Raw genomic sequence first — 22,050 nt, 5'->3', positions numbered from 1 at the left:
ATTTTGTTTTGGGGGTAAAAGGCTTTTACTTTAACCTATATAAGTTTAATTAGGAATAACTGGGAAGATACAGAAGAGAGCAACATGTTTAAATGTCTTGGGAATTTGAGAGACTTTAGTATATGGCTGGCATTGTTTTAAAAAAATGTCTTTAACATAGATATTTGTGAAACATGAGTTTTGGGAAGTACTTATATTTAAAATGGACGTACTTGATATTCAGAACCTATTTTAAACTACATCCTCTTGAAAGCTACCAACATGGTAAAATTGCTCCAATGGTATTATTGGACTTCAAATTGAAAGTAGAACTAGAAAAGAAAAGCTTCAAATGAAAGAATCAAAGGCAAATCTGTATAGTTATTTATAAGGTTTGTGTCTAGTTTGAAAAGTTACAGTAGAATTAAAATATTTTCAGAAAGGGTTACAATGTAGTTTGGAAATGTGGCCAATCCCTTTTATAAGATGGTTCTCTTTCTTCTTTGCAGCTGTTGCAGCGGCTGCAGCTTCAGCAAATGGAGCAGCCGGTGGTCTTGCTGGAACAACAAATGGACCATTTCGCCCTTTAGGAACCCAGCAGCCTCAGCCCCAGCCCCAGCAGCAGCCCAATAACAACCTGGCATCCAGCTCTTTCTATGGCAACAACTCTCTGAGCAGCAATTCCCAGAGCAGTTCCCTCTTCTCCCAGGGCTCTGCCCAGCCTGCCAACACATCTTTGGGATTCGGAAGTAGCAGCTCCCTCGGCGCCACCCTAGGATCAGCCCTTGGAGGGTTTGGAACAGCAGGTAGAAATCAGACTGATGTGCTGTTAAAACTGAATTTTAATTATTTTTACAATTTTTTTGGAACACTGACAATGCATGGAATCCTGGACAGAGATACCACAGGCAGATCTGGACCGAGCCCCCTAGGAATCCAGCCATACATATCTTTGAGATGATGGACTCTTAAAATCAGGATGTACAGTTGGGGCCTATTTCAGGTTTACACTTCTGTTACTGCTTACTTATATCATAGTCGATTTGTTACAGGGATTAGGAAACCAGGGAGATTTTTGCTGGCATAGGGGAGACCGTGGAGAGAAGCCTAGAAGTGTGGATGTTAAAGACAGGGAGGACAAGTTACCAAAGCTCATAGGGTGGTGGACTCCACAATCTGAAGGCCTTAAAGTGTCTTGAGTTTTCTGCAGTCTTTTGAGAAGAATTAAAGTGGATATTAAGGAAAAGTGGGAGGAAGAAAATTAGATCAAGGTAGTTTTAATGTTTTGATGGGAGTTAAAAAGCAGGAAAGTAGTAAGGTAAACAATGAGATAATTACAGTGTAAAACAGTGTGATATGTCAACATAGAAGGGCATGTTTGAGAGAAGGTATCTTAAATTGGGGTCTATAACTCTTGATTGAACAAACCAATTGAGAAAACAGGCTTTCATATGTAAGTGTTGTGTATGGGGCAATACCCCATTTGCAAATCTGTTTTCTGTATTCCATTTTTCTACTAGAACCTTTGGGTTGATGAAAGGCATTCTTTTTTAGCCCATTTTCTTTCACCTTTTCATAGCTTATGTGGCCGTCAGAGCTTTTTAACCCACTCCCACCCCATAATATATGACACAAAAGGAAGGTAAATTTAGCATATGTGTGATGGTTTGAACAAAAGTTTCATGTTAACCTGAGCCATGTCCTCTTTCTTACCTTACCTGCCCCTAGAACTGCCACTTGAACAGTTAGGCTGTCTCTGCTGACAAATTTGCGGTGGTAAGGAGTCTGGATCAAAATGTTAGGAACAGGTCACTGGGCTTGTTCTTCAAAGAACAGGCCTGTTCTTATCTGCATTGTTTTAATTCCATTTTAGTTGCAAACTCCAACACTGGCAGTGGCTCCCGCCGTGACTCCCTGACTGGCAGCAGTGACCTTTATAAGAGGACATCGAGCAGCTTGACCCCCATTGGACACAGTTTTTATAACGGCCTTAGCTTTTCCTCCTCTCCTGGACCCGTGGGCATGCCTCTCCCTAGTCAGGGACCAGGACATTCACAGACACCACCTCCTTCCCTCTCTTCACATGGATCCTCTTCAAGCTTAAACCTGGGTAAGAACCATTACTCTAACACCACCTTGAACTCTAGAATAATCTCTTGCCACTGATGCCAGTAGAAGTACTTTGCATAAGCAAAGGACAATCCCTTTATCCTGGAAGTGTCCTGGTTGGTCTGTGCCTTCCTCTAGTACCTCATGTTATTTAGGGTGTACCTAGACAGCATAGCAGTTTTGGATTTCTTACCATTTGGGTACATCCCCTGTATATTCACTTTAGCTTTAGTGCGGACATCTTGTTCTTTGACTACATGTGAGAGTCTTTCATTATAAACACAGTACAGGTTCATTTTAAGTAAAGCAGGAAAACAGACATAAAGAAAAAGAATATATACACCTATTATTACCACTGAAATGTCACAATGATTATTATTTTGCCTTATATTTCAGACTTCCCCCATGTATACATTTAATCTTAGTTTTTCCATTAAGCATTTTATTTTTAAAATTTTGCCAGATTCTTAAAAATATATTTTCCTAAACTCTATAGCATGCTAATGAGAATAGATAAATATTTCCCAATTACATGTTTTTGGTGTATATTTCCCTACTGACTGTATAGGATTAAAGATGTTACCATCTAGATCCTAGGAAGTGAGGTGGATAAAGAAGCTCCTTAAGCAGCAAGCTGTAAGAATGTAGACATTTGTATTATCACTGTAGGTGACAAATTTCTAAATCTTTGAAGACATCAAAGATGATGTATACTCCCTTCCCCGTTATTTATCAGGTTTGGATTTTGAAGTACTGTTATATTTTTTAATGGGGAAAGTTGAGGCATACAAGTAGATCAACCATAAAATTTATCATGCAGCCTAGAATACTTTAAAGAAAAACAACACCATTTTATTTATTTTAGCAAGAGTGGGAGGGAGAGAGAAAGGAACATCACTCTGTTCCTCTCTGTGCCCTAACCGGGGATCGAACCAGCAACCTCTGCACTTTGCAGCCCAGAACACTTTAAAAAGTGAATGGGAGTGCTTGTACTTATTATTCTGTGATGACAGGCCTAAATCAGGACTGTCTGGGAAAAATTATTATATATGGCCACTTTGTCTAGAACAAGCATCCCCAAACTATGGCCCGCAGGCCGCATGCGGCTCCCTGAGGCCATTTATCTGGCCCCCCTCCGCACTTCTGGAAGGGGCACCTCTTTCATTGGTGGTCAGTGAGAGGAACACTGCATGTGGTGGCCCTCCCAACGGTCTGAGGGACAGTGTACTGGCCCCCTGTGTAAAAAGTTTGGGGACCCCTGGTCTAGAAGATTGTTTTGTTTTTTTAATTATTATTTTTTTAATCAAGGCTTTAATTTTTAGAGCACTTATAAGTTCTTAGCAAAACTAAGGGGAAAGTACAAAGATTTCCCCTGTACCCTCAGCCCCATAAATGCATACATAACCTTCTCCATAATCAGTATCCCCAAACCAGAGTGGTACATTTATTTGTACAATTGATTAACACATCATTATCATCCAGAGTCTTTAGTTTATGTGGACTTTTTTTCACTTTTGAACCAGCAAGATTAAAAATGGCTTTCTGGACTCAGAAATGAGGACTGACTATAAATGAATACTGTGCTTTCATTAGGGAAGACAAAGACTTGGAAATGCTTTATAAAAATAAAATAAGGCTTGAAGGGTATAAGATAGTATAGTTATTGGAGAACTAATCATGCTATCTCTGAATTTGAGAGCTGAGTTTTGAGACAATACTATGTATCTGTGTAAATACATATTCATTTGTGTGTGTATATATATCCTGAAATTTCATACAAGACTGGATAGTTGCAGAATTCATTGTCGTAGGTTATATATGAACATTACTTTAGAAAAGTTGTAGAGACATTCCAGATTGCTGAGTCCATATCATGTAGCTCAGGGGATGGGGGACATTGCACAACAGTGTTTACTAGTGACAGAATGCCTGGCTTTAAAGACTGAGGGTTAAAGCAGAATTCTAAGGGAGAGATGAAAGACCGATTTAGCATGTAGACAGAGCAGCTAACAGTTTTTGAGTGTTTACTGTATTACCTGATTCTTTTAAAGGTTTTGGGTGCTGTTCATGTGGTATTATGCCTAAGATACAGAAATGAGGAAACAACCTAAATACCTTGCTTAGGTCTTCTCATATCTGAACAGACTTAGTATCAAACCTTACTTTTAAAATTATTATTATTTTAATTTTTTTATTGATTTGAGAGAGACAAAAGGGGAGAGAGGGAGAGAGAAAACCATCAGCTCATTGCTCCATTTAATTCCATTTAGTTCTGCACTTTCTGGTTGCTTCTCGTGTGTGCCCTGACAGGAATTGAACCTGCGACCTCAGTGCATTGTTGGGATTATGCTCGCTCTATTGAGCCACCCGGCCAGGGCCACAAACTTTTTTTACTCCAGAGCAGCAGTTTTCAGTGTATATATCCTGTCACACTATGTGCCCAGGCTGTCTTTTAAACCGGTGTATTATCAGATGCAGTAATCCTATCTTTTAATTCCTTGTTTTAAACACTTGAACAGTGTCAGCTCTTACTAAGTACTTAACACATGCTAAGTCTGCAAGGTCAGATGATCTCTGTAGTGAATATTCGATGCTGCTGTTTGTTGAAAATAAAGCTTGATTTACAAAAATAGGTGGCAGGCCAGGTTTGCCCTGTGGGCTGCAGCTTGTCAACCCCTGAACCAAATGCTGAGGCTCTTGGTAATGGGAAATGGAGCTGGAAACATTACTTGTGTGCAGGGTGCCTTTCCTCTTTCCAGTGTATTAGCAGTTGAATGAAATTCTTTCTGATTCTTAATGCCTGTTTCCCCTGTAAAGTAGGAAGTAACTGTTGGTACAAGTTATTTTTTTCTTAAATTGTTTTTCTTTCAAAAGAAAGCTCTTGCCTTCTACTTGTTTGTTTTTTTTAAAAAATGAAGTGTTCATATCTTCCCCTTTAAGAATTTTATCTTATTTAAGCAATTTAGTTTTATGTTTTTGCATTGGGCTTGCATTGTTTGCTGCATGTACTGTGAAATCATACATGTCATTCTTGAGAAACTTTGTTTCTTGATTGGCTAGAGCAGTGATTGGCATACCGCAGCTCGCGAGCCACATGCGGCTCTTTGGCCCCTTGAGTATGGCTCTTCCACAAAATACCACGTGCGGGCGCTACCTTGATAAGCACTGCACCTACCTATATAGTTTAAGTTTAAAAATTTTGGCTCTCAAAAGAAATTTCAATCGTTGTACTGTTGATATTTGGCTCTGTTGAATAGTGAGTTTGCCGACCACTGGGAGCTTTGCCTAAGCTCTGTCTCCTTTAGAAAAGGGTTCTTGTATGCTTTAGTCTTACACAGAGGTGTGATACTTGGTTTCTAGCAGTGTCCATACAAAGGCCCTAAAGACATTTTGATTCAAGACACTTAACCACTTCTTTACCAATTATATATTGGATCATACCTAATATAGCTTCTAGTAATAGTCCTTCACTGCTGCCACCAGCCATCAGCCTTGGATCACTGACAACCATACTACTAAACATTTATTCATTGTGTTCATTCATTGTGTTAAATATCAAAACACCATTCTACACAGGGAAACTTAAACTCAGCATGGTTTCGTGACTCATAATTCCACAGAGCCAGTAAGTGTTTGAATGCACATTACAGCCTGTATCTTGTTGTCCCAGTGTGGATCTTTCCTCCGTGCTCTCTCATTTTCACACTTCCTCCTAGTAGTCAGACATATGTTAGGATACTCTTAAGAAACATCAGTGACCTGCTTAGTTATTTTGTTCTCATTATTTATTCAACAATCACTTGTTGAATGCCTACCTAAGACTCTTCCATGCCTGACCAGGCGGTGGCGCAGTGGATAGAGCATCAGACTGGGATGCAGAAGGACTCAGGTTCGAGACCCCAAGGTCTCCAGCTTGAGCGCAGGCTCATCTGGTTTGAGCAAAAAGCTCACTGGCTTGGACCCAAGGTCGCTGGCTCAAGCAGGGGGTTACTCGGTCTGTTGAAGGCCCGCGGTCAAGGCACATATGAGAGGGCAATCAATGAACAACTAAGGTGTCGCAACAAAAAACTGATGATGTTTCTCATCTCTCTCTGTTCCTGTCTGTCCCTATCTGTCCCTCTCTCTGATTCTCTGACTCTCTCTCTGTCCCTGTAAAACAAAACAAAACAAAACAAAAAACCTCTTCTATGCTTTTTTCATGACCTATTATTTAAAAACCAAACTTTTTAAAACAACTCTAGTTCTGTCTCACCATAAAAATATATTATAAAACACACTCATTTCAAGTGTATTATTCAATGATTTTTAGTAACTTTCTGTAGTGCAACCATTCTAAATCAGTTTTAGAGTCCCGGTATTTTCATCCTCTCAGTAGATTCCTTGTGACCATTTATAGTTAATCTTCATTCACACCACTGAACTACTTTCTGTTTTTAAATTTGCCTTTTCTGGACATTTCTTATAAATAGAACCGTACAGTTAATTATGTGATCTCTTTTGTTTGGCTTTTGTCATTTCTTTCTGAGATTTCATCCTTGATGTAATGTGTATCAGTAGTTTGTTCCATTCTATTGCTGAATTGTCTTCAACTTTATGCTAGTTCACATTTTGTCTAAACACTCACAGTTGAAGGATGTTTGTTGGTTATGGTTATTGGCTACTAGAAATTTTGCTGCTATGAATATTTGTATGCAAGCCTTTCTGTGAACCATGCTTTCATATCCTTAAAGAGTATAGTGTCGCTGAATTGTATGTTGTTATGTTAATTTTTTTGAGAAGCTGCCAAACTGTTTTCCAGGTTAGTGTACCATTTTACATTCTCACAAGCAGTGTATGAGGATTTCATTTTCTCTACATCCTCACCAATATTTGTTCTTATTTATAATATGTAGCCATTCTAGTGGCTTGAAATAGAATGTCATTGTAGTTTTAAGTTCCATTTCCCTACTGACTAATGATGTTGAGCATCTTTTCACATGCTTATTAACTGTTTATATATCTTTGGTGAAATGTCTGCTCATATTTTTTGCCCATTTTTTGATTCAGGTTGTTTATCTTTTTATTATTGAGTTTTAAGAGCTCTTTATATATTCTAGATACAAGTCATTTGCCAGATAAAAATTTTGCGTATGTTGTCTTCTGGTCATTTGCTTGTCTTTTCATTTTCTAGATGGTGCCCCTGGAAGTACGATAATTTTAAATTTTGATGAGTTCCAGTTTATCGTGTTTTCTGATATAGAAATCTTTGGCCAACTCAGGGTCTTTAAAAGATTTTCAATGTTTTCTAAAAGTTTTATTGTTCTCATATTTGAGTATACGATCCATTTTCAGTTAAATTAGTGTATTATGTGAGGTGATGGTCCATCATTTTGCATGCATCATTTTCCCCAGCATAGTTCTGAAATGTTCAGCCTGACTAGTGGTGGCACAGTGGATAGAACGTTGGCCTGGGATGCTGAGGTCCCAGGTTGAAAACCCCGAGGTTGCTGGCTTGAGCAAGGGGTCACTGGCTCGTCTGGAGCTATGCTGTCCCCCTCCAACACCTCCTGCCAAGGCACCTGTGAAAAGCAATCAATGAAAAACTGAAGTGCTGCAACTACAGGTTGATGATTGTCATCTCTCTCCCTCTCCCCTCCCCTATGCTTAAAAAAAAAAAAAGTGTTCTGAAATGTTCAGTGCACAGGTTTACTTTATCTTTTGTTAAATTTGTTCTTATATATTTTTTATTTTTTGCTATTGTGTTCTAGTTTTACTTTTGGATTGTTTCTTATAGAAATATAATTGATTTTTGTATATTGAGCTTGTATTCTGCATATTTGTTATACTTGTTTATTAGTTCTGATAGCTATGGGTAGATTCCTTAGGATTTTCTATATATAGGATCATGTCACCTGTGAATAAAGACAGTTTTCCAATCTTGATGCCTTTTATTTCTTTTTCTTGCTTGGTTTCACTGTTTAGAACCTCTAATACTGTGTTAAAGAGAGTGAATGAGAGCACACCTCTGCCTTGTTCCTGATCTTGAGGATAAAGTGCTCCTCTTTTAAGTATGATCACAGTAGGTTTTTCATAGGTGCCTTTGATTAGATTCAGTCCCCTTGTATTCCAAGTTTAAAAATTTTGTCATAAATGGGTTTTGGATTTTGTTAAATGCTTTTTCTGTGTTTATTGATGGTCATGTGGTTTCTATCCTTCATTTTATGAATATGGTATGTTAACATTAATTGTTTTTTGGATATTAATTCAACAGTGTATTCCAGGGATAAATCCCACAATGATTTTGTTGGATTTGATTTAGAATTTTGGTTGAGGATTTTTGCATCTGTATTCATGAAGGATATCTATTCTTTCCCTTTCTTGTGATATCTTTGTTTGACTTGTTATGGTAATAATGACTTTATAACAAAGGTTGGAAATAGGTTCTATTTTCTGGAAGAGTTTGTAAAGTATTAGTATTATTTCTTCTAATGCCAGTCTAGGATGGCATTACAAAATTCAAAAGTAATGCCATCCTAGACTGGGTGTTTACTAGTGGGAAAATTTTTTAATTACTAATTTCTTTACATCTTATAGGTTCAGATTTCTATTTCTTAAGTTAATTTTGTTAATTTGTGACTTTTTAGGAATTGGTCCATTTCATCTAAATTGTCAAATATTTTGGCACAGGGTGGTAATTTTAAAAATGTAGAATCTTCCACTGTCTCAGTCTCCCTTCTCTCTCCTACATAACTGCACACACACGTTTAGTAATACAGATACATTTTTTATGACCCCAGGCAAGGCAGATGTTGCAAGTATTTATTTTGTTTGGCTTACTATATTGTATTTCTCAATTTAAGAGTATTGTTTTCATAATTACTATTATTTAATAATATTAATAACAACTAGATCTGTAATCCTTATTTTTGGTTTAAATGTTGGTTAGATGAAGCCTTTAGGCCCTCATCTATACCTAAAGTGTGCATCTCTAATAAACTCAACAAGAAAAGTAAGGGATGTGGCTAAGTGCCCCAAAGTCTGATTCTTATCTTAATGGTTTCATGTTCTGCCTACTGGTAGGTTTCTCCATCTTGTGTCTATCCCCTGCCTGTTTCCTGAAATGCTTCTTCATGCTTTTGGTTTTCTCCTTAATTCCCAGATTGTATCATTTTTAAATTCTAAGGATCAAGAAGTAGCAGATAAATTTTTTTATATACACAATAGCAACCCCCAGCCTTTTTCATGTACCCTGAGAGAAAAAGATTGTGCTTGTTGATTACCACAGTGTTGAAATATGGCAAAAATGAGCTAAAAAATTCATAATCTGTCCAGGATGAAAAAATACAGGCAGTTAGCTTTATTACCATGATAGAATTCGTATTTTCTTAAAATCGGTTCTTTCTGTCATCTAAATTCAAGGTTATATGTGTCCTTAGTCCTTAAAGAAAAGTTCAAACACCAAACGGTTGTCTGTGTCCCTGCAGATGTTTCTAATTTATTGTTCAATGACTTGTGTTAATTTCAGGGTGTACGCTAGTCTTGTATGTGCCTTCAGGTATTTCTCCATTCTGAATAGAAATGAGTATTTTGTGATTTCTCACTTGGTTCTCTGAAACTGACTTGTCATATGTAAAACTAACCATGTGAAAATGAACTTACTTTGGGCTCAGTATTATACACTAAAGATAATTTTTAGGCTGATTTTAATTTAGGGCTGCCTGGCTGTGGTATTAGGGGAGTGAATTGAGAAGAACATTTTGGCCTCACCAGGCGGTGGTGCAGTGGATAGAGTGTCGGACTGGGATGCAGAGGACCCAGGTTCGAGACCCGGAGGTTGCCAGCTTGAGTGTGGGCTCATCTGGTTTGAGCAAGGCTCACCAGCTTGGACCTAAGGTTGCTGGCTCGAGCAAGGGGTTACTCGGTTTGCTGAAGGCCCACGGTCAAGGTACATATGAGAAAGCAATCAATGAACAACTAAGGTGTTACAACAAAAAACTGATGATTGATGCTTCTCATCTCTCTCTATTCCTATCTATCCCTCTCTCTGACTCTCTCTGTCTCTGTAAAAAAAAAGAAGAAAAAAAAAAGAACATTTTGGTGACCAGTATTGCCTCTGACTGTATAAATATAGAGCCAGATGTTGTGGCCTTGGTAAATTTTCAGAGAAGATAAGGTTTTGTCCATTAGGCATCTGTTAGATCTGTAAGTATAAAAGGCAAATGAATATCAACATTCCACATAGCAAGAGGGTGGAATACCAGCTGGCCACTGGCAGAAAACCTTTCCATATCCTTGTATAAGACAACTGAAATACATACTAATTTAGCAGAGTATATTTTTGTCTGTCCATTTACTTTAAATCTGTATTTATTTATTTATTTAAAAGGCTAGTTTATTTTTATTTTAGATTTTATTTATTCATTTTTTAGAGAGAGGAGAGAAAGAGAGACGGAGAGATAGAAGGGAGGGGGGGAGGAGCAGAAAGCATCAACTCCCATAAGTGCCTTGACCAGGCAAGCCTGGGGTTTTGAACCAGTGACCTCCGTGTTCCAGGTTGACCCTTTAACCCACTGCACCACTGCAGGTCAGGCTAAATCTGTATATTTTTAAAGTGTGTTTCTTATAGACAGCATATAGATGGGATGTGTTTTGTGATCCACTTTGACAATCGCTTTCAGTTGATGCATTTAGATCATTGACATTCAAATAATTGATGTAGTTGAATTCATGTCTACCATATTTGTTACTATTTTCTATTTGTTACTTTGTTTTTTATCCTATTCTTGTCTTTTACTCTTTTTCTGTCTTTTGTGGTTTTAATTGAGCATTTATATGACTTCACATTTTCTCCTTTCTTAACATATCAGTTATACTTTATTTTTAAAAACTTTTATTAGTGGTTGCCCTAGAGTTTACATTATACATTTACAACTAATCCAGGGCTACTTTCAAATAAGATTGTCCTACTTTGTATATAGTACAGTTACCTTAAAATAAGAAAATAATCCTAATTTCTCCATCCATTTCTGTAATTTATTTCACTTACATGTAAGCATATGTGTGATACAAATATAAACATACATAATTGAATCCATTGTTGCTATTAATATTTTGAACAAACTTGTCAGACCTATTTAGAATAAGAGAAATAAAATTTTTATTTTTATTACATTAAGTTTTATTGATGCTTATCCTTTATTTATATAGGTCAGAGTTTCAGACCTATATTATTTCCCTCCTCTAAAGAACTTTTAACATTTCTTGCAAGACAATTCTAGAAGAAACAAATTTCTTCAATTTTTGTTTATTTGAAAAAGCATTTCTTCACCTTTTAACAATAATTCTGCAGGGTATGGAATTCTGGGTTGGTAGGATTTTCTTTCCCCCTCAACACTTTAAATATTTGACTCCTCTCTCTTCTTGCTTGCATTTTTTCTGAGAAGTATGATGTAATTCTTATCTTTCTTTCTCTTCAAGTAAGTTTTAACCCCCTCTGGCTTCTTTTTTTTGTTTTCTCTTCTTTTTCCAAGTGAGAGGATGGGAGATAGACTCCCACATGCACCCCAACTGGGATCCACCTAGCAACCCCCATCTGAGGCCATGCTCACAATCAAGCTATTTTTAGTGCCTCAGATGGAGGCTCCATGGAGCCATCATCAGCGCCCGGGGCCAAGACACTTGAACTAATTGAGCCAATGGCTGCGAGGGCTGGGCTGGGGGAGGGGTGGAGAGCAGATGGTCGCTTCTCCTGTGTGCCCTGACCAGGAATCAAACCTGGGACATCCACACACCTGGCCAATGTTCTACTATGGAGCCAATCAGCCAGGGCCTCCCCTTTGGCTTCTTTTATGACTTTTCTTTATCTTTGATTTTCTGTAATTTGAAGACGATATGCCTACCTGTAGTTTTCTGGCATTTATCCTGTTTGCTGTTTCCTGAGCATCCTGGATCTGTGGTTTGGTGTCTGAAATTAATTTGGAGAGATTCTTAGTCATTACTGTTTTAGATACTTTTCTTGTTTTTCTGATATTCCCATCACATGTTCTACCTTTTGTAGTTTTCTCACAGTCCTTGATATTCTGTACTGGTGTGTGTGTGTTGTTTCCATTTTGGTCTTTGAGGATTTTATTGATATATCCTTCAGCTCAGAGAATCTTTGTCTCATCTGTGTCTTGTGAAGGCATTCTTCATTTGGTTACAGTGTTGTTGTTTTTAATCTGTAGCATTTCTTTTTGGTTCTTTCTTAGGATTTCCATCTCTTTGCTAACATTGCCCATCTGTTCTTGCATACTGTTTGCTTTATCTACTAGAGTCTTTAACATATTAATCATAGTTGCTTTACAATCCAGGTCTGATAATTCCAGCATCCTTGCCATTCTTGCCATGTGTATTTCTGCTGCTTGCTTTTTATCTTCAAATTGTTTGTTTGCCTTTGGTATACCATGCTTTTTTAAATAGCCAGGCATGATATACTGGGTGAAAGGAACTGTTGTAAATAGGCTTTTAGTAATGCGGTGATGAGGTGTCCACGGGGCGTCCTATGATCTCATTTGTTCAGTGAGCCTTTGCTTCTGGACTGTCAGCTTCACAAGTGTTTCTTAGTCGTCTCCAACTCCCCCTTTTGGTGGGGCAGGATGATTTGAGTAGGCTAGAGTTACATGTTTCCCTTCCCCAGGTCAGTTAGTCTGATAATAACCATGTACATTAGGGTGTGGTTAACTAGTTTTCCCAGAGGGCAAGCTTTGTTAGTCAAGGAAGGAGTACCATGGCATATTTCAAAATTGTTTCTTTTCTCTTTACCCTGCTCAAAACCTGAGGAAATTTTTCTCTGATATTTATTGTGTTTGCAGTCTCCTTTTCCCTATCTGACTGGGTTTCCCTGGCAGTTTTTGTTTTTTCTTTTTAAGTGAGAAAGGGGGAGAGACTCCCGCATGTGCCCCAACAGAGATCCACCCAGCAGCCCCTGTCCGGAGCCGATGATCAAATCAACTGAGCTGTTTTTAGCACCTGAGGCTGACACTTGGACCAACTGAGCTATCCTCAGTGCTCAGGGCCAATGTTCGAACCAGTTGAGCTACTGTCTGTGAGTGGTGAAGAGGGAGAAGAGGAGAGAGGGGGGAAGTGAAGCAGATGATCGTTTCTCTTGTGTGTCCTAATCAGGAATCAAATCCATATGCTGGGCTAATGCTTTATCCCCTGAGCCTGCTGCCCAGGGCCATTTAAATATTTATTTATTTATTGATTGATTGATTGATTGATTGATTGGTTTTGGGGAGGCGGTATTGATCTGTTCCTGTATGTGCCACGATTGGGGATCGAACCAGCAACCTCTGCACTTTGGGATGATGCTGTAACCAACTGAGCTATTTGGCCAGGGCTCCCCTAGAGTTTTAACTCAGGATTTCTCACACTGAGCCTCTAGTTCATCAGTTACAGTGCAGGTTTTCCTATTCAGTACTGGTTCTGGCAGAGATGGTTGTTCAGGTTCCTGTTCTGATAAGCTGTGATGTGACCTTTAGTCAACTCTCTGTCTCTCCAATCTTGAGGGTAGTGGTTTGCTCTGTGTTCTCTCTTTAATGGATCAAAGAGGACTTGCTGATTTTTCAGTCTATTTAGTTTTATACCTGTTGTTAGGGTGGAGTGGTGACTTCTAAGCTTTTTATGTGTGGAACTGGAAATTCATATATACTAATTTAACACATTTAAGCCCTTAATATCTGGAATATTGTCACGGGACATGGCTCTGTGAAATGCACCAGTGAAAATACTGTGGAAAATTTTATGAGATCACTATGAGGTTCCCTTTGAAGCCCTGTATGAAATGATCCTTTTAAAACAGGGATTGCAAATTTAAACATTTAGGGCCCACCTCTGGAGATATAGTAGTTTCGGTGTTAAGAGTATGTAATTGTGTAAACCATCATGAACTGGAAAACACTTTCTGCATGTTCCTTCCTCATCTGAAGGAGCTACCTACTGATGGCTACTATTTGCTAGGTAGATACCTTTTCATAAATAACCAGCAAACTACAATTTTAAGCAAAAATCTACTTTAAGTATTGGTTTAATGTTTAGAGAAAAATTAGTTGGCTCAAGCAAATATGCCTGTGAACTTGGAGTCTGCCATTGATAATGTAGGACCTGGGAAAATTTTCTGTTCTGTTTCAGATTTGTTTACTTTCTCAGTAAAAAAAAGCTGTGTATGTGTATGCTGTCTGGCATTCAAGGAGACCGGAGCTCAAAATCAAAACCTCAGGAAAAATGTGTAAATCTTCATTGTAGGCTTTACTCATGATACCCCAGCCACTGAATCCAGTGCAAGGGATTAATCAGTGGGCTATTGGCCACACTAACAGAAAATCCAGGCATTTGTGGCTTTTAAACATTAAGTATATCCATTGGATCATATTGGTGCACGTAGGGCAGTGTTCTGGATTGGTTCCTGTCATTCAACTTTGTCACAAAGGACCTGGCTGCCTTCCATTTTATAAGGATGTGTGTTGGGCGCTTTAGGAATGTGGTTCTGTTTCCCTGTTGATTTGTTACTTTTCCCTAAGTGCTTTTATCAGTGACCAAGGTTGTTAAAATACCTTGAAATTATTTTCAGAACGTGTGTTCATGCCGTTCCTTCTCCTTAAGCATGTTCCTTGCTGCTATCACCTTTCCCAGTACTTGTTACCCACTTGATTACCATCTCTTTGCCCATTTTCCCCAATTTCACATCAGGGAAGAAGGAATTCTTTCTGAAATAGAATAAAGAATAGCCATATGGCCACTATATTCTTTTTTTATAAACCCCCTCTCTTCCATTTGAATTAAAAATACTGTGGAATTTGACAAGAATAACTGTCCTTTAGAATAAGGAAATTTGATACAGCTGAGTCTGAAAATGAGTTGTGGTAGCAGGGGCACTAAATCCGGAGTCAAGAGTACTGACAGTTCTGGCCATGATAAGTTGTGTCTTTGGATGAGCATTACACCTCTTTGGGCCTTAATTTTCTGTTACATAAATGGGAATTAAAAACTTTCCCAAAATGTCAGTGAGAATTTACTAGAAAGTAAATATAAAATGCTTCTATCGTAGAGCCTGGCTTCAGTCAAATGCTCAGCAAATGTTGCACAAATTTTAACATTGAGCTTTTTCCTGTTGGTTTCATCATTTTCATTGAAACCCAGTCCTTTGAAACTGAGCCCTGGAGTTCTGTGGAGAAGTCCAAGCTGGGCATATTTTTGATAGCTGTCATTGATGTATCCTGATCAGACATTCATTAAAGCTCATGACGCAGTTCACCTTAGGTGACTTTCCTGACGGATCCTGAATGGTTACTCACCTACACACTTTTTTTGGATTAGCTCTATTATCTACTTTGCCTTTTTGTTAAAGGAGTTTGGAAGAAAACAAAAAAAAGTCTTCACTTTTTTTTTTATAGTTTAAAAAAATCTATTGTAAAAAATATATAAGAATATTGAGAATATATACTCATTGTAACTTATTACTCTGCTTTACATTTTGATAAGCTTTTTTTATCTTACCTTTATTTTATCTGTCAGGAAATTCACAGTTACTGTTCCCTTGTCATCACAGCAGCAATGTCACAGGAGCAATGTCAGTGGCATGAAAGTTAGTTGTTACACTGCAATCATTTCAGGCTCTGTCTCAACAGAAGTTGTTAGGAGCTGCCCGTTCCTGATAAAGAACTTGAAAACCTTCCTATTTAAAGCATATGTCCTTTTTTTCTACCCTTTACATGTAGTCCTTGGCCTGGGGTGCCTTAGTGATTCTTAGACTTCTATTTAGTGGCAAAACCATTTCTTCAAAGTTTTTATGGGACGGGAGCTCCTTTTATTAAACAATTGAATCTGAGATCCCTGATGTTTTTTCAAGGGAAGGTTTCAGATGGGAGCAGGGATGATTCTCTAACAGCAGGAATCTCCACAGTGCTCAGAGTGGAAAACCATTGAAATCTCCATGCATTCTGTGCTTTCTGATTCCTTGGTGCTCAGGCGCTGTAACTCCGCAGGCAGTTTTCTAGTTATTTTACTTAATGGCTACACTAACTATTGCTCCGTTTCTCCTGAAGTATCCTATAGGTGATTAAAAGCATTCCTCTGATATTGTTTGTGCAGAAGTTTCTTTCCAGCTTGCTGAGTTGCCCTTGTGAAAGTTGTGGCACTAATAGAATTGAATCTTAATACAAAAGCAACAGAATTGAAAAGGAGTCAAAAATGACACAGACTTTGATGTGTGGGATGCTCTTTCCAGTCTTGAACAGAGCTCCTTAAGAATGAGTCTTGAGTTCTCCTGTTCTGTGACCAACAGGAGGGCTCACGAATGGCAGTGGAAGATACATCTCTGCTGCGCCAGGCGCTGAAGCCAAGTACCGCAGTGCGAGCAGTGCCTCCAGCCTCTTCAGCCCCAGCAGCACCCTTTTCTCTTCCTCCCGTTTGCGCTATGGAATGTCTGATGTCATGCCCTCTGGTAGGAGCAGGCTTTTGGAAGATTTTCGAAATAACCGGTACCCCAATTTACAACTGCGGGAAATTGCTGGGCATATCATGGAATTTTCTCAAGACCAACATGGGTCCAGGTGAGCACTTGCCTTTGGCACTTAAGGTAACTGAAATCTTTTTCTTTTCTTTTCTTTTTTTTTTTTTTTTTTAAGAAATGCGGGGGGGGGGGGAGGAGGATAGGGAGCATCAACTTGTAGTTGTGTCACTTTAGTTCATTTATTGCTTCTCATACATGCCTTGATGGGTCCAGCCTAGCCAGCGACCTTGGGCTCAAGCCATGATCTCTGGGTTTCAAACCTGGGACCTCAGCATCCCAGGTCAACAGTCTCTCCACTGTGCCATCACTGGTCAGGTGGTAATTGCAATCTTAATGCCTTAAATTACCGCCTCAGATAAGGTATACGCTAAGCAGATTGTTACCACATAATTAAAATAGTTTGCTTCTTAGTATACTTCCCATTATTTTAAAGAAATATGGATGGTGGGGGTCACCAGATGCATAGGTGATTGAAAAGAGCTATTTAGAAATTGGGGTCACATGCTTATATTAAAACAAACCTCTTTTTATTTTTATTTTATTTTATTTTTTGCATTTTCTTTTCTGAAGCTGGAGACAGGGAGAGACAGTCAGACAGACTCCTGCATGCGCCCGACCGGGATCCACCCGGCACGCCCACCATGGGGCGACGCTCTGCCCACCAAGGGGCGATGCTCTGCCCATTCTGGGCGTCGCCATGTTGCGACCATCCTGGGCGTCGCCATATTGCGACCAGAGCCACTCTAGCGCCTGGGGCAGAGGCCACAGAGCCATCCCCAGTGCCCGGGCCATCTTTGCTCCAATGGAGCCTTGGCTGCGGGAGGGGAAGAGAGAGACAGAGAGGAAGGCGCGGCGGAGGGGTGGAGAAGCAAATGGGCGCTTCTCCTATGTGCCCTGGCCGGGAATCGATCTTTTTATTTTTTAAACAACCTTTTATACCTTTCTGAAAGATCAGCCTGGTGTTCCTAGTTCATGAGAACCTCACGGAATGGCAATAATTTAGGTAACAAACACTAACACAAAGACATATATCCACACGTTTACTACTTTAATCCCTATTAAGAATTATGCAGATATAAGTTTGAATTTCCACTGCTCAGGAGTAAGACAACTTCACCACTTTTCCATGTTTGATTCTGTAGAAGTGAAAGTTTTCATAAAGTTGAGAGACAAGAAGCTATTACAAAACAGAATTTAGCTTGGGTTACCCCTCCCTGTTTGACTAGTCTAGTTGACTTCACAGAAGGGGACCCTGGTCCTGGGGAGAAAGCGTAATTATGATATTACCCTTCCTTCCTTCCTGTTTGTCTCCATTTTTCCTTCTCTCTGACTATTCCCACTGAAACAGCTTTTAGAGGACCTGCTTTCACACTAAGTTCTGCAAGCTTGCTATTGCTTAATGATTTCTCATATTTGGATTCTCTAGACCCAGACTGAGAGACAACATTTCTGATAGTGACCTGAACCAATAAAGGCAAACTTAGTAGCTACTAATTCAGAACATCCTACAGACATTTATAACAACTGTTCCATATGGTTAGTGGATATTTCTTCATGTAGATATGAGGTAAAAAATATAGTAAGGACCATAAACTTTGAGCCTCTTAATGTGGGACTAATTTCTGAAAGCACAGAGTTCTCCTTGTGGTAGGCCCACCTTCTCCCTCCCACTTTTTATGTCGCCCATTTTCCTCTCCCTCTCAAATCCACATGTACATTAAAAAAAATCCTACTGTAATTAAATTTACTAAACCATAAGTATTTTTAAAGTTCAGTTAAGTTAGGTTATACTTAACACTATAAGCATTTTTTTTTCTTTTTAGAAATTCTTCAATTAAGTGAGCTCAAGGGATTCATTTAAATAACACAGTTGTGTGTTGGCACACCCACATGTACCTGTGCCTGTGTAAACGTACACATATGTATAGTTTCACAATGGATACATTATATAAATTGAGCTAGTTCTTGTTTATTTCCATGTCTTCCTAAAATGCTGCGGTTGCCCTTTTTACGTTGTACTCCAGATTCATTCAGCTGAAGCTAGAGCGGGCCACGCCAGCTGAGCGCCAGCTAGTCTTCAATGAAATCCTCCAGGCCGCCTACCAGCTAATGGTGGATGTATTTGGAAATTACGTCATTCAGAAGTTCTTTGAAGTAAGCCTTTGTTCTTTCTATGCTTTGACTTTAGAGATTCTCCAGAGCATTTTGATTTTCATTAGCTGTTTTTAGAATTGCAATCTGATTCCAGTCCTCAAAATGAAGTGTGTGTGTGGTCTTTTAAAAGAATTTTTAAAAGATTTCCTATTCATTTGCAGCAGTGTATCGTTTAAATACCCAAACAGATGATACCAAGTTTATTTTAGAAATGTCTTTGGGAGAACCATTGCCCCCATTTAGTATTCAGTACATTATTTCTGATTGTTATCATTCTTGCACTAAATGTACCATTTTTGGAAGAAATAATTCTTACAATTTTAGAAAGACCACACACAATAAAGTATTCTGAAAATTAAAAAGTTTTGTAAGGTTTCTTAGAGAATTATCTTTGAACACCAATTCTAGTACTTTCATCATAAAGTACAGTCATGAGGATTGTTAATTGCTTCTTGGGTTATCCTTTGGCCTTGAATCCTTAGTATTCCTCCATTAATGTGATTAATGTCCACTTTTGTTATAAACTGTCTTTGGAAAGGCATAATGAGATTGTTGGATTAGTGTCGGTTCCCTTACTAAACTGTCAGGAAGGTGGGATTCTTGGCTTGTCAGAGTAGCTGTGGTCCCCTGGGATCAACAGCCCCAAGCTATAAATCCAGAGAGGAATGAATCATTGAGGTGAAGGATTATATACAGGGGGAAAGTGCTGGAACTGTACAGTACCTGTCTCAAAACAAAGAAGTGTGTCAACTTCTTATAACTTACTTTGCGTGAATTATACTTTGATTTGCGTGAAAATTTTTAAAATGGCTCACTCACAGCCTAGCTTCCTAGCTTTTTTCTCATAAAGACTTGACACTGAATTACCCAGCTGTAAGAGTAAGAAACCAACTTAAACATTTAGGATATCTTTCACTGTGATTTTTGTCACAGGTAGAAAATAAAAGAGATCTCCAGTTGCAGAGATAATGCAGCTAGTGGTGGCTGAATGAACAGTGGATTATAGATGTATGATTTGGGACAAGCTAGAGAAATTTGACTTAGAGAAAGTCCCTGGACCTTAGTTCCCTTGTCTAGAAAATGAGTGGGTTGTGCATAAAGTCTCTTCAGTCTTGTGATTATGCTATTCAAACAAAACTCAAAAAGCCAGGTATGGAAAAATCTTTCTAGAAGTGTTTTAACAATGTGGAGTCTTATCTCTTGGTTCTACTTTTACCCCTGATTCTGTTGCCTTGTATAATAGATAATATCAGGTCATGGAATGATACAGAACACTAATGCAAAAATGGTGTGCCCATATGTGCTTTGGCTGAAACTTCATGTAGATCAGGGGTAGTCGACCTTTTTATACCTACATCCCACTTTTGTATCTTTGTTAGTAGTAAAATTTTCTAACCGCCCACCGGTTCTACAGTAATGGTGATTTATAAAATAGGGAAGTAACTTGACTTTATAAAATTTATAAAGCAGAGTTACAGCAAGTTAAAGCATATAATAATAATTACTTACCAAGTATTTTATGTTGGATTTTCGCTAAGTTTGGCAGAATAAATCTTTATAAAACAACTTACTATAGTTAAATCTATCTTTTTATTTATACTTTGGTCGCTCCGCTACCGCCCACCATGAAAGCTGGAACGCCCACTAGTGGGCAGTAGGGACCAGGTTGACTACCACTGGTGTAAATGAAAGAATTTTTTAATTCGTGGACCTCAGACACCTGAAGTGCTGTCGATTTGCTGTAAGCAGTCCTTGAATTTTCCCCAGATATTGTCTAAAGCCCTATTAAACTGTGTCTCCCATATGTATTATTGTTTTAGAGTAAACATAAATGCTCTTGTAATTAATTGAGTATATATTTATTTCATAGTATTAATTAATGACAGCTTTGAGGAATTGCATGGATTTGTTTAACAGATATTTCTAGTGAAACTACCATTGTTGGTAGCCGAGAAATTTTTTAACATTAAAAACAGTTGCTCATAATCTGAGACTGAGAACTATTCTCTTGAAGAAACAAAAGCTTTTTAAACAAAAGGTTTAATCGTAGATGGCTGGGATAAGAGGTAAGCCACGGCTGGTACAGAGCAATGAGTGCTGCACTTTCTCTGGTTTCTTCCCTTCCACCTAAGTCATGGTACTCACCCACATATTGTGTCTAGTTTGGCAGCCTTGAACAGAAGCTGGCTTTGGCAGAACGGATTCGAGGTCATGTCCTGTCATTGGCACTGCAGATGTATGGCTGCCGTGTTATCCAGAAAGCCCTTGAATTTATTCCCTCAGACCAGCAGGTAATTGTAAGTTTCCCCTTTATCTTTTCTCTTGGTGTTTGATGTTTCTTTGTGGTACATGTAGTTGTAAATTTGTCAGCTTTTAATTTTCTTTTACACTTTTATTTTGTTCTTGTCTGTGCATGGCAAGCATGAACTGTACAGTTTGTAAATTCATAGTAGATCAAGCAAGCGTCTTGTGTTAAAACCAGTGGTTTTGGCCCTGGTTGATTGGCTCAGTGGTAGAGCATTGGCCGGTGTGTGGAAGTCCCAGGTTTGATTCCCGGCCAGGGCACACAGGAGAAGCGCCCACCTGCTTCTTCCCCCTTCCCCCTCTCCTTCCTCTCTGTCTCTCTCTTCGCCTCCCGCAGCCAAGGCTCCATTGGAGCAAAGTTGGCCCGGGCACTGAGGACAGCTCCATGGCCTCTACCTCAGGTGCTAGAATGGCTCCAAGAGCAACGCCCCTGATGGGTAGAGCATCGCCCCCTGGTGGACGTGCCAGGTGGATCCCGGTCAGGCACAAGGGAGGGTTGGTCTATCTGCCCCCTGCCCCTCTCCTTACTTCTCACTCTGGAAAAATACAAAAAAAACAAACAAAACAAAACAAACAAACAAACAAACAAAAAAAACCCCAAAAGGCCTGACCAGGCAGTGGCGCAGTGGATAGAGTGTCGGACTGGGATGCAGAGGGTTCAGGTTCGAGACCCCAAGGTCGCCAGCTCGAGCGCAGCTCATCTGGTTTGAGCAAAAGCCCACCAGCTTGAACCCAAGGTCGCTGGCTCGAGCAAGGGGTTACTCGGTCTGCTGAAGGCCCGCAGTCAAGGCACATATGAGAAAGCAATCAATGAACAACTGAGGTGTTGCAACGCGCAATGAAAAACTAATGATTGATGCTTCTCATCTCTCTCTGTTCCTGTCTGTCTGTCCCTGTCTCTCTCTCTGACTCACTCTGTCTCTGTAAAAAATAAATAAATAAAATTTAAAAAAAATCCAGTGGTTTCAAACACTTTT

The 22,050-nt window shown here is 39.0% G+C and overlaps 1 protein-coding gene across 16 annotated transcripts in view; it reads left to right on the top strand.

Moving 5' to 3' along the window:
- PUM1 (pumilio RNA binding family member 1) overlaps window positions 1-22,050 on the top strand; it is a 145,057-nt gene that overhangs the window by 105,920 nt on the left and 17,087 nt on the right. For 13 of the 16 annotated variants that reach the window (XM_066375670.1, XM_066375684.1, XM_066375683.1 and 10 more), the window contains 5 exons: window positions 489-785; window positions 1,853-2,089; window positions 16,388-16,655; window positions 18,640-18,769; window positions 20,932-21,066. In XM_066375670.1, the coding sequence (XP_066231767.1) occupies window positions 489-785; window positions 1,853-2,089; window positions 16,388-16,655; window positions 18,640-18,769; window positions 20,932-21,066 (1,067 nt within the window). The remainder of the gene's footprint in view (window positions 1-488; window positions 786-1,852; window positions 2,090-16,387; window positions 16,656-18,639; window positions 18,770-20,931; window positions 21,067-22,050) is intronic. The other 3 variants (XM_066375685.1, XM_066375675.1, XM_066375672.1) reach the window with 1 other exon arrangement.

The sequence above is a fragment of the Saccopteryx leptura genome, chromosome 3 (genome assembly GCF_036850995.1).
Source record: "Saccopteryx leptura isolate mSacLep1 chromosome 3, mSacLep1_pri_phased_curated, whole genome shotgun sequence".
Classification (NCBI taxonomy): domain Eukaryota; kingdom Metazoa; phylum Chordata; class Mammalia; order Chiroptera; family Emballonuridae; genus Saccopteryx; species Saccopteryx leptura.
The sequence above is the reverse complement of the archived record's forward strand: the minus strand, read 5'-3'. Positions and strand labels throughout refer to the sequence as shown.